This window comes from Oncorhynchus tshawytscha, linkage group LG03 (genome assembly GCF_018296145.1).
Source record: "Oncorhynchus tshawytscha isolate Ot180627B linkage group LG03, Otsh_v2.0, whole genome shotgun sequence".
Taxonomy (NCBI): domain Eukaryota; kingdom Metazoa; phylum Chordata; class Actinopteri; order Salmoniformes; family Salmonidae; genus Oncorhynchus; species Oncorhynchus tshawytscha.
In genome coordinates this window covers 59,233,182-59,245,590 of record NC_056431.1, presented here as the reverse complement: position 1 = coordinate 59,245,590, position 12,409 = coordinate 59,233,182, and the positions used below count along the sequence as shown (strand labels likewise).

General features: G+C 42.5%; 1 protein-coding gene across 1 annotated transcript in view; it reads left to right on the top strand.

Annotated features, from left to right (window-relative positions):
- Positions 1–6,739: 6,739 nt before the first annotated feature.
- Positions 6,740–12,409, top strand: part of LOC112224409 (ephrin type-A receptor 6) — a 280,716-nt gene continuing 275,046 nt past the window's right edge. Inside the window, exon 1 of the mRNA XM_042319754.1 lies at positions 6,740–7,493. Within this exon, the coding sequence (XP_042175688.1) occupies positions 7,415–7,493 (79 nt within the window). The 5' untranslated portion in view covers positions 6,740–7,414. The remainder of the gene's footprint in view (positions 7,494–12,409) is intronic.

The following is a 12,409-nucleotide window of genomic DNA, read 5'->3' as shown; positions in this document are numbered from 1 at the left end:
GGGAAAGGCTGTGTGTATTTGTACGAGTGAGTGAGTTTATCCGTGTGTGAGTATCTGTCTATCCATTGGTGGCAGGTCGCTGGTTTGAATCCCCGAGCCGGCAAGGTGGAACAATCTGTCGTTCTCCTCTTCATCAACAGCTGCTCCCCCTGCACCTCTCTGATTCAGAGGGGTTGGGTTTGTATTTTTGTATTTGATCCCCATTAGCTGTTGCCAAGGCAGCAGCTACTCTTCCTGGGGTCCAAACACATTAAGACACTTATATTACACATAAAGCAAAAGATAATATAACACTGTCACACCACCACATATCCACAACACACAATGTATGATACCACTATACAACAATATTACAATGTATGTGTGTAGAGTGCGTGTGCTAGCGCTTGTGTGCGTATGCATATATATGTACCCGTGTGTGTCTCTCACAGTCCCTGCTGTTTCATAAGGTGTATTTTCATCTGTTTTTAAATCTGAATCTACTGCTTGCATCAGTTACCAGATGTGGATAGAGTCCCATGTAGTCATGGCTCTATGTACTGTAGTCTTTTCTGGACTGGGGATTGTGACGAGACCTCTGGTGGCATGTCTTGTGGGGTAGGCATGGGAGTCTGAGTAGTTTAAACAGACAGCTCACTACATTCAGCTTGTCAACACTTCCTACAAAAACAAGTAGTGATGAAGTCAATCTCTCCTCCACTTTGAGACTTGAGAGATTGACATGCGGAAGACACATTTCAGTTGAATGCATTCAGTTGTTCAACTGACTAGACATCCCCATTCAAATGTAAGAATACATTGCAAACCATGTTTCCTAGCTCCAGACCACAACTACCAAACAGGATGTTTTTCAGTGTGACATTTTAATAAGCAGGCTATGCAGCCTCTTGATCTTGCATAGGGGATGGTGTGTGCATGTGCACGTTTGTGTGCATTCGTGTGTATGTATGGGTGCGTGCATGCTTGTGTGTCTGTATGAGTGACTGTCTCACACACACAGAGGTTTCAAACTGTCAGCACACTGAACACCGTACTTTCCCCTGCTCTCTCCCATGAAAAGCCTCAATTATCATGTCTGCTGAGAGAGTGGTAACATGGGAGAAAATAGCTCCAAAATAATTATTGACTTTTCAGTGTACAGGGGGGAGTGTTGAGGAGCAGGAAGAGCGACACAGAGAGCCCACGCAGAGGAAGACAATCTGTCAGCTGAGTGAAACTATTATTTAACACCTGACCTCATAATCTCTCTAAACTGTGTGTTCTAGGAGGGGGGCAGAAGAGTGCCGCCGGAGGTTGTGACACACTCTGAATACTGACATGGGTGAAGGTCATTACGACCAAAACGTCACCAGCCTTTAACAAAACATCCAACTGTTTTTCTATGAAGATACAGTTGCCCTTTATCTGCAGTAGTATCTTCCTACTGCAGCAGGACGTCTTTATAAGTTGTTTGAGATCAGAAGGGGTGACAGAAGACAGCAACATGTAAAACAGCTATGACCCTGTGGCCAGAGAAAAAAACGTTCATTGACAAGAGACATTTTGGAGACAATTTTAGACCAGCTGATATATAAAAAAAACATTCTGTCTGACGCTGCATTTAAACCTGGGTGATGCCCTGCTGAAATGTGAAATCGTTTTCTGGTTGCTGATCAAAGGAAAGGAAACAGTATGAATCTCTACAGTTATGTGTAATAAATGTAATCCTAATAATCTCTAAATGAGACACAATCTGAGGATCCAAATCCAGATTAGGATACACACTTTGAAGAGAGAATTTATAATCTGGCAGAGAAAGCTCTAAACCTTTGTTGTACAAAGGCTCAGTATAATGAACCATGCTACCACTATTTATGTTTCGGTTTTTATTAAAGAAAGATTTGGTCTAATGGTTTCTATGTTGATTTATCTCAGCCTGTCCAACGTGCACCCTCTGATTATGCAATTCCAGTAAATATCTGCAATAATAAGAAACATGAGGGATCAGAAATTGTATCAATATAACACTTACATGAGAAGCCACTTCAGGTGTTACCTCCTTGTTCTGTGTCCCGCTTTTCAGTGATGAGGAGAGGAGAGGCCAAAACTTTCCAATAAATGATTAATCAGACTGCAGCACTCAACCAGCTATTTGTGAGGCTCCCCCTACAAGCACACGCACACACACACTGACAGATTGTACCCAGTCATTGTTTGTGGCCCTGAAACTGATCCCATTAATTTAATAATGATGGACGTTGCCTCTGTCAATCTGGATATTGGGATCTCAGCCTGCCCTGTAGACACTCTGAGGGTTAACTAAGAGACAGGAGTAGTGTTGTTGCAATTCCCCTGCATAAAAAGTAGACATGAAGTTCAGTAATAGCCATCTAACTGCATTCATAAATTGACCAAAAGTTTAACGAAAATGAAACCAACTATTATTTCTATTTCTGAATGATGATCAGCTCCTCAAATAAAAGCTTCAGTGTTTTAATTCCCACTGTGGTTAGAACGTCCTTTCCAGCGTGGTCAGATAGAGACAGACCACTGCTGTGGCACTGCTGGTTGCATGAGGCCATCAGAACAGACATGTCTAGCAGCACGGTGCTCCCTCCCTCTCTGTCTCATGCTGTTTAGGACCATGATGGATGGCTCCTTTAATACACCATTTAATCCAGCCATCAGCCAATTACTAATGGAATTTTGGGGGGGAAACTGTCAAGTGGCTGAATTCCACATTGGATTGGTGCTGCCTCGAATTAAAGGATCTGTCATCAAAATGAAACAGACATTTAGCCAGGCACCTATTTTATACCTCTCAGTTTGGTACCTCACACTGTGCTTTATCGCTGAGCATAATCAAGCCTGTCACTTATGTGAATTTTAATATGACATTTATTTAATTGCACACACAATTTCTTTATTTACTGTATCATGTATTTCTGTGTTTGACAAGCATTGATTGGACGCCATTCAGCTGATGCAACAAATTATTTCCTTTTCCTTGAGAGGACAATAGAATTAGCACTGGAGAGCTTTGTGAGAAGACTCGTCCCCAGATAATACAAGTAAGGAATCCTTTGTGAAACTCACAGACTCCGTAATTAAGTGTGTACGCTTCCTGTACAGTCAATGGTTTATTAACACACTGCTTGTACATCAGCACGGTATTGTTCATATGTTCCACCAGACAGAATCGTCAGAGAAGCTTCAACATCATACGATACATTCAATCTATGACAATGATATAATTATTCAACTCAGGTTGTTTGGAAGGTATTTATGATTTCATATAAATAGTCTTGAAACTCTTGGGAGGTGGGGAGAGTGAGATAATGAGACCGAGAAAGGAGGGAACAATACTAAATGGCTGAATGAGTGTTACACATAAAGTTTATGAGAAGCCATGTGCTGCCAGCCCCTCTATTCCCTCGCTTTAATAAGGGTCTCCATCTGCATGACCACCGGCTCTGTCTCTCTCCCTCTCCCTCTATCTCTCTCTCTTTCTCGCTCCCTATCTCACCCCTCCCTGAGCGAAGGTTTAACAGCCACGATTCCAGCCGTCCAGCCTCTCAGGCCTGATGATGAGCTGTTCTCTATTTGTTCTGGTCATTCTTCTCTGTATCGCTACGGGGAAGATTAGAAACATGGACCATTAGGTAACACTGGGAGGTGGGCCCACGGAGGGGAAGGGTGTGTGTATACTCGGAGGTGAATTTAAGGAGAGAAGAGTTTATGTGTGTATGTGTGTGTGTCTTAAGTGTGTGTGCATACTTGGATTTGAACTGTAGGAGAGGTGTGTGTGTGTGTGTGTGTGTGTGTGTGTGTGTGTGTGTGTGTGTGTGTGTGTGTGTGTGTGTGTGTGTGTGTGTGTGTGTGTGTGTGTGTGTGTGTGTGAGTGTGTGTGTATGTGTGTGTGTGTGTGTGCGTGCGTGCGTGTAACCATGCCAAAAAAAGGTGTTTAATTGTCACCTAGCCAATAATATGGTAACACCTTTCAAAATAAAAATGTTCTAAAGTTTCTGAAAAATATAGAAAGTGAATGCAGTACATTATGTTTAGTTAGATGGGAATGCTGGCAGTGTTTAAAGAGTTGGCTTTAAAAACACATTGACTGGAAACGTGTCAGCATTATAGATTTAGTTACCTTTCATAAACGTGTCTCTCACAGGTGTGGACATGTGGAAAAACACACAACCTGCACGGCAATGTGAAAACACACACACGCACACACAGCTGTGGTCTGTAGTGCTCTTTCTATGCTTCCACCTGGAGGTCCTGTAGTCTGTAATAAACAGCAATATGAAGCAATGCCATTTAAATCAACGGCTAGAATTGACGTAGCCAACAAATTGCAATACACTTTAGACTGAAAATTGCAACTTTGAAGTGGTGCAATCATGGTTTATTTTTCACTGATTTGTTTCCTGTTTGTGTAATAAAGTCTGAAATTGTTCAATGTGGCTTTAGCCTTGAGGGACTGTAGCATACTCTACTGTCTGTTACACCTGATCTGAAGACTTTACAGTACTATACAGATGTAGGATCTTAATTTGATCACCATGTTGCAGGATATCTTTCCTGCATTGCATTGAATATTAAAACTGGTAGTTTATTTGAATTTTTAAAAAGCTTCTGAAGTTTGTTATTTCACTTTGAAACTTGATTTTCCCTAACGAAAAATGTATCAACCCCTACAAAAATGTCCATTAGTTGTAATCCACATAATAATTCACATTTACTGTTGCTGCAGAATTATTTTCTTGCTGTAGCAAACTGGCTCAAATTAAGATCCTACATCTGTAACGTACATTAGAGTACTTCTCATCTGACCCTGATTTGGCTTGCAAGCTGGGTAGATTTATAATTCATATACGTTTATTTTCTGTTTCATACAGTACACATTGTTTCATTGTAGGATTCCAGGCATACATCTTTCTGCTCATTATAAAGACCTTGGTCATTGTGTAACCTCTGAAACTTGTTAGTGTTTAACTGTGGTATAAAGCCTCATTCCTGCTGTCAGTTGTGCTGATCTGGGCTTGTTCCTGTACTATCTACAGATCAGTCTGGCTTGGCAGAAAGTGCTCTGGATCACACATACACACACCCCCACACAAACGCATACATGCACGTATGTGCGAACACACACACAGACTGTTCTCTCTCTCTAAAGCAGGGGAGATCCATGGATCACAGTTAGCTTCCCCTGCTACAGTCACACCTCATTTCCTCCTATTACAACAGAGCACAGCAGCTCTCTACAGACTCTTAAAGGATGGGACTTTTTCTCAACTCAACCATTTTTTTTATTTCAATTTGTTCATTGTATTTTTATCATTCTGAACCATCACATCCTGCAGGGTAGCCTAGTGGTAAGAGTGTTGGACTAGTAACCGAAAGGTTACACGTTCAAATCTCAAGCTGACAAGGTACAAATCTGTTGTTCTGCCCCTGAACAGGCAGTTAACCCACTGTTCCTAGGCATCATTGAAAGTAAGAATTTGTTCTTAACTGACTTCCTTAGTTAAATAAATGGGGGAAAAAAAAGGATAATCCTATTTAGTTTTGGGGGGTATTTGACCATTTTCTCCACAATGTCATTCTTGTCTCATCGCTGCAACTTCCAGAAAGGCTCAGTAGAAGGTCGAGTCTTACATTCTCCGAAGCATGACCCACCAAACCGCGCTTCTTAACACCTGCCTGCTTAACCCAGAAGCAAGTTGCACCACTGTGTCAGAGGAAAAACATTCAACGGACAAATGAAGTCAGCCAAATTATTTGTGTGGCGATTGGATAAGCTAGCATTGTGCTGTCACGCCACTTCCTTGATAGCTGTCGTCCTGGACCTACAAATGCCTTGACCTTTATCGATCAATTGTATTGGTGGAGCTTTGCATAGTACATTCTGTTGCTGTAATGTGGGCTTAATCCCAAGTCCTCAGTGACAGGGATGGTCATTGGCTAGAGCAGACAATGTGTCTGAATGCCTTTGAGCTGAGTGGTTTTGACTGATATTGTTTCTGGTTGGCTTAGAGTTGACTGATTCTGACTGATGTCCCTTGGACTGATTGACTGGCATCATGTCAGGAGGGAGTGTTGCTTTGTTTAACCCCGCAAGGTGAGGTGCAGTTTGGTTACTCACTCCATGAAGCGTCCATTGGGATGGGATGAAGACCTTCTGTACTCCTGGCTGACATTGTTGTTGGCCAGGATGACATTACTGCTTCAAAGATCCACTGGGTAGAAGTTGTACAGATCTTGGATCATCTACCAAGATGCCTAACATTAACCATTCGGGTGAAAACACAAAACTCACCCTAGGTCTAGGAGCAATTTACATCAGATTCCATGTTTTCCAAATTAACTATTTCAATTATAAACTTGAATTCAGCTTTACAGTACATTTACTGTAGGCCTACATGAAAGTAACATAATAATGTGAAAATGAAGGCCCTGCCTGACCTTCAAAATGTATTTTCTAAATATAAAAAAGGTATAGGCCTAGGTAAGCATAGCTAATCTCGTTTAAAATGGAGGCAAATATATTAATTTGCAATATATGCTATACATCACATTATGTTACATTTCCTCCCACACAGATAATTTGCAATCCAAATCTACCTGGAATATAGGTAACAACACTGGTATTCAATAACCTGCAGAAATATTGATGTCCAGCTGGAAGAGGCACACACATACACGAACACGCACACACATAGACTTTGTTGGCTGCCATGCACACTGCCGTTGTGTTGTCAGCTAACACCCTCTAGCGCCGGGCGCCCTGCACAGATGCGCTCTGTCTCGCCGTTCTGTAGCTGTACTCTGTCGTAAACGGGAGTTGTACAGTTCTCTGCTGCAGCAGTCAGTCCAGGCTTGCATCCAACCGGCTACAGCGGCTCTACGCTCGCTCAGACCAACCAAACAACTGATACCGCGCCACTTGGAGTTTGGAACTGTATGTCACGAGTCGCATCCTGGCGTCTTCCATTTCCCGCGTGAAGGAATCACGACTACACTTAGCTGAAACCAGGGGGAAATAAAATAGCGCACCCGAGGAGGAACGTTTGATTAGATTTGTTGTCAAAACAGTGAAATACAGGAAAGTCCGATACGGAGCGCAACGAATTTTGTCTTTGAGCATCGCTCTAGAAATGCGTTCGCTGCAGGTAAATGTCGTCTTGATGTTTGTTTTTGCCGCGGTGTGAACTTCACCAACCTTCCTAAGCTCTCCGCCGGATCATGCGATGGATCTCCTCCAGTAGCCTACATCTGTCTGTCAGCTCTCTCCAGCGGGGACTGGATGTGACGAGGGTCCGGGGAGAGGAGAGACACCCACGGCTCCACTTGGGATCTAAAGGCGCTGTGTGACCAGGTTTATTCTTCTGGATAGTCTCCTGCTGCTGGGCAGCCTGTGGATGGTACAGAAATGACTTTAGGAGAAAAACTCTGCTTCGTTTTCCTATTTTTTCGGATTTTCTTCACTCCTACCAGCCACGGCAATCAAGGTGAGAGATTTTATCTGCGCATGACTTTGGAGAAGAGTTTAATATTAGCCTAAATGAGTTATTAGTTATATGTATTTTTTGGGGGGGTAAAGGCTGCTGATATGTGCTTTAATGCACACTTGTGGCACATGTTGTTTGAATGTTAAATGACGAGACAGAGGCATTTTACACCCATAACACATGTTTCCTCCCGCGCCTAAATGTAGCCATAATAGGCTACAGTTAACCAATGATTGCATTGACCAATATATAGGCCGGAACCTACAGATAGGTCATGTAACATGTTACAGTAGGCACCGCCAATAACAATAGTCAGGAGCTCTAGGCTACGACGTTCATATTCCAACCAGCACGTTTGCTTTCCAAATGACTGGCAGTCTGCGTTTTTAATTTCTTGAAAATAGCACGCAGTTTGATTTTGAATAATGTGAATTTATGGCTATTAAACAGTTTATCATGTGTGGAAAAAATAGGCCTACTGGAAGGACAACAACCTACCGGTAAATAACGCACGGAGCCCTTTCCCGCGCTACGAACGCTGTGAACGCTGAAGAGTGAGAAGTTGACAACCCGGGGGTGGCAAATCAATTAGGCTAAGGTTACCTATCTACATCCTTCAATGACTACAACCGTCCATTACGTTTTACATAAGGTTTACAAATGGACAAAATACTTACAGTATCCAATCAAAAACACAAAACATCCCATTTTTTTACGCAGTGGCTGGATTGAATTATATAAAGACTGAGGTTAAACGTTTTAAATTGTATTTATTTAAGGCCATACTATACCTTCAAACTATACAGACAGATTCCTTGATGAGCCCGTAGCAGGCTTTTGGATCCCATTGCTGTTCCATTCTGCTACATTGACCTGATGCATGACTGCAAACCACATAAGAATCACACCAGATAATAAAATCACTCTTATGTTTCCTTTAGAGTTTAATCTGTTTTCTTTCTCTATTGTATCGTCTTTGTCTCTCTGCCACCAAATTTGGTTAAAGAAGCTCAGTGTGTGTGTGTGTGTGTGTGTGTGTGTGTGTGTGTGTGTGTGTGTGTGTGTGTGTGTGTGTGTGTGTGTACGCGCTATCACTCAGGTTTCAAATAGTTAAATTGATTCTACAGGGACACAGAGGGATGTGGCCCCTAGGTTATATTTGATTGTTCTCTCAGTTCAATAAAAGTGATACTACTCCCTCTTCTGATACTACTCCCTCTTCTCCCAGGCAGATGCTACATAACTGCCCAGTGTGTCTTTGTGTAGCCTTCAAAGATTGAATGATGATTGAGTTGATGAGTAGCGTGTCAGCTTTCCAATCAGCCCTATGGTGTCTTTCACATTGACTTCAGAGGTGCCTCTGAGGTTTTGTTTTAGGCTGCTTCCAGCTTCTGTCCGTGGTTCTGAAACTGTTTCTCTGCACTGTGTGTGTGTGTGTGTGTGTGTGTGTGAACCTATGTGTGGCATCCAGATGATGTGTATTTCTCACCTGTTGTTGTTGGATTTAGAGGCCTTACCACATGTCACAATTCATCAGAAAACAACTCTAGAATTATGTTTTATCTCTGCCAGACAAACAGCTCTTTGCTTTTAAAACCCATGTGTCAAATGTTGTATATTGCTTTGAACCGGGTGAAGGTGAGCGTTGTAGGTTGGGGATTTCACAGGCACAATTGGGCCTGATGTCAGCTGAGAGGAGAACAATGAAAACCAATCAGTCTCATCCTCCCTGGCTGGGAGACGCTGAATGCAGCATGTCAGACAATCCCTCACACCAACACCAGTGTTCTGCAGGGACGCAAAGAGTTATTAACTAATCCCTACTACACAAACACTGCCACGTTTCAGCTTTCTCTACAGTACTCACTGTTATTCTTATTTCTGTGGGAGTTTTGTTGGAGCTGCATTGTTTTTTTCCTAGCCTGGCTGGTAAAATCAAAAGGGAGGATTGGATAAATTAAAGGATTGGCTACATGAAATACGCTGCAGAGATTCAGAGAATCTGAGAAAAATGTCAGTCCATTGTTGTAACATTGTTTTAAGTGTCCCCAAACTAAAGGCCTAAAGATCCTTTTAAATGAGGCAGGAGATCCCTTGGTTCACTGGGTCCTGCTTTGCTGCTGGGCCCAGACACCCTTCCATCCTTAAACCAAGACAAATATACCAAACAATTTTGCTTTCAGCACTTACAGTATGTTTCTATGACTGATCAAAACTCATTTTATCACGCTCTCTCCTGTCTCTCTGCAGCAGACATATAGTGAACAAAATGTTTGGAACATCAAATTTCAATGACATCGCACTATCGAATCGTAATACATATAGAATTGTGAGAATCCCAATACATATTGTATCTGCACCTAAGTATGGTGATAATATTGTATAATGAGGTCCCTGGCAATTCCTAGACTTATTTCCCGTCCCCAACTAACTAAGCCCTATCCCTGATAAAGTTGTGTTATCAGTGCATGCATCAAAAGCCTGTCTCAGTGGCGCCACCTGCAGCTGGCTCTCCAAAGAATCTAGGTGGGAGAAGGTAGAACTAGCTATACAGGGTCAGATATATTTAACTCCTAATTTTTAATTTATAGGTAGGTTATATTGTAAACTGATCCTAGATCTGTGGTTAGGCGCCAGGTGTGATGTGTGGCCTGTTAGCGAATGGGTAGATGGTCTCTCAGGTGTGTTGAGATGGCTTCTCCTCAGTTTGACACTCATACATGCTTCCTGTTCTAACACTATGACAGTCCATCCTCGAGGCGTCTGTGAATGGCCCTCTAACGAAAGGTTGCTACATGTCTCTTTGACCTGTCTCTGTCATGCCTGTCTTGTAACTGTCATTTAGGGTCAGCACTGTGTTATGAAGCCATGGCATTCTGCAGACAATCTTTCCATTCTGGTCAAGACTGTAACCTCCCCTCACTGTAGCACTTCATCTGCTACTCTGTGGTAAATTCTCATTAAAAGCCTCATGGTGCTAATATCTGATCTAATTAGCTTCTAGCTCTGGTTTGCTTGGCTATAGTTCTGACATTAAGATGTTACATAGCGGTCTGATTCATCTCGAAGGAGGAGGAATGTGAGCGACGCGTTTTCCCCACCACGCCTGTCAGCTTGTCTGTGCTGTAGAAAGTGTTTCATTTCACACCACTTCCTATCATCTGAATAGAATACCACCAAATGTCAATCTATTCTCTTTCTACCCAATCACTTTCCCTACATCTCTCTTCATCTCTCAAATGTTATTTTCATCTTCTTCTACAGCCTTCAGAAGAAGGCCCTATACATTTTCAAAGACTCCAGCCACCCAAGTAATAGACTGTTCTCTTTGCTACCACACGGCAAGCGGTACCGGGGTTCCAAATCTGGAACCAACAGGACCCTGAAAAGCTTCTACCCCCAAGCCATAAGACTGATAAATAGTTATTTAAATAGTTGACCAATAGCTACCTGGACTATCTACATTGACCCTTTTTGCACTAATCTCTTTTGACTCATCACATATGCTTCTGTTATTATCTATCCTGTTGCCTAGTCACTTCCTCCCTACCTATATGTACATATCGACCACAATTACCTCATACCCCTGAACATGGACTCGGTCCTGGTACCCGGTGCATATAGCCACGTTATCATGACTCATTGTGTATTTATTACTCGTGTTATTATTTTTCTATTATTTCTATATTTTTCTCTCTGCATTGTTGGAAAGGGCCCGGCCTGTAAGTAAGCATTTCACTGTTAGTTTACACCTGTTGTTTACCAAGCATGTGACAAATGCAATATGATTTGATCAGATTTGATTTAATTAGCTTTACATCCAAAGTAAATGGTTAAGGTTAGGGTTACCTGTTAAATTGTCAAGGTTAAGGATCGGGTTGGCAAGCGGATCCTAGATTGAACGACTAATGTCACTCCACGCACCTGGTTTTAAAGACAGAAACCAGCAGACAGGCACCCAGGGAACAGCGTTCCCATTCTTGTATTATAAAGCTAGAACACAGATTCATAAGCAGGCCCTGTAATGTTCTATTAATACCCCAGTGAAAACCCCCTGGGAACACTGCTGCTCTAAGCAGGGTCCTACAGGCCCCGCTGTCTACTGGGAATATACTACACTACACTGAGACAGAGACTGTTGTAGGACAACACACACACACACAAATGACTGCATAGACACAAACACAGATACACACACAGGTGCACATACATACATAAACACACATTAAAATATTTTAATTACGCATAACTGTACAGAAGAGGCGAATGAAAAAATCCCAAAGTTTATGAATGAAGTCTTTAACTGCTTTGTTATTATCCAGGATAGGAGAATCATGTTGTTGGAAGGCATAGCTTTCAACAGCTACCAGCCAGACCGGGCTCAGAGCAGTCTGTTTGTGGTTACACTGAGAAGGTATTCAGATCATTATAGGGTTGAGTTGGAAACAGACAGTGTGTGATGAATATGGCCAGTGGTTAAGTATAGATTTACATTGGGTGGGAAAAGAGCTTCTACACACATGCACATACACACGCACGCACGCACACACACGCACACGCACACACACACACACACACACACACACACACACACACACACACACACACACACACACACACACACACACACACACACACACACACACACACACACACACACACACACACACACACACATTGCCAATGGTCAGGAAGGTATGGATTTCAAGTGTGTGTGAGAGAGAGAGACGGAGGCAGACAGTGCAATTAGTCCTGTCCCCAGCGGTTCTGCTGAGGATACTACTGCTACTGGCACTCCATTCTCCACCGGCCTGCCAGACACACAGACACTGTTGGGAGAGGAGGAGGACATGGAGTTCTGCTGGTTAAAACTGCAGCTAAATAACTCAACCAGTATGTAGGGCTGATTTCCAGGA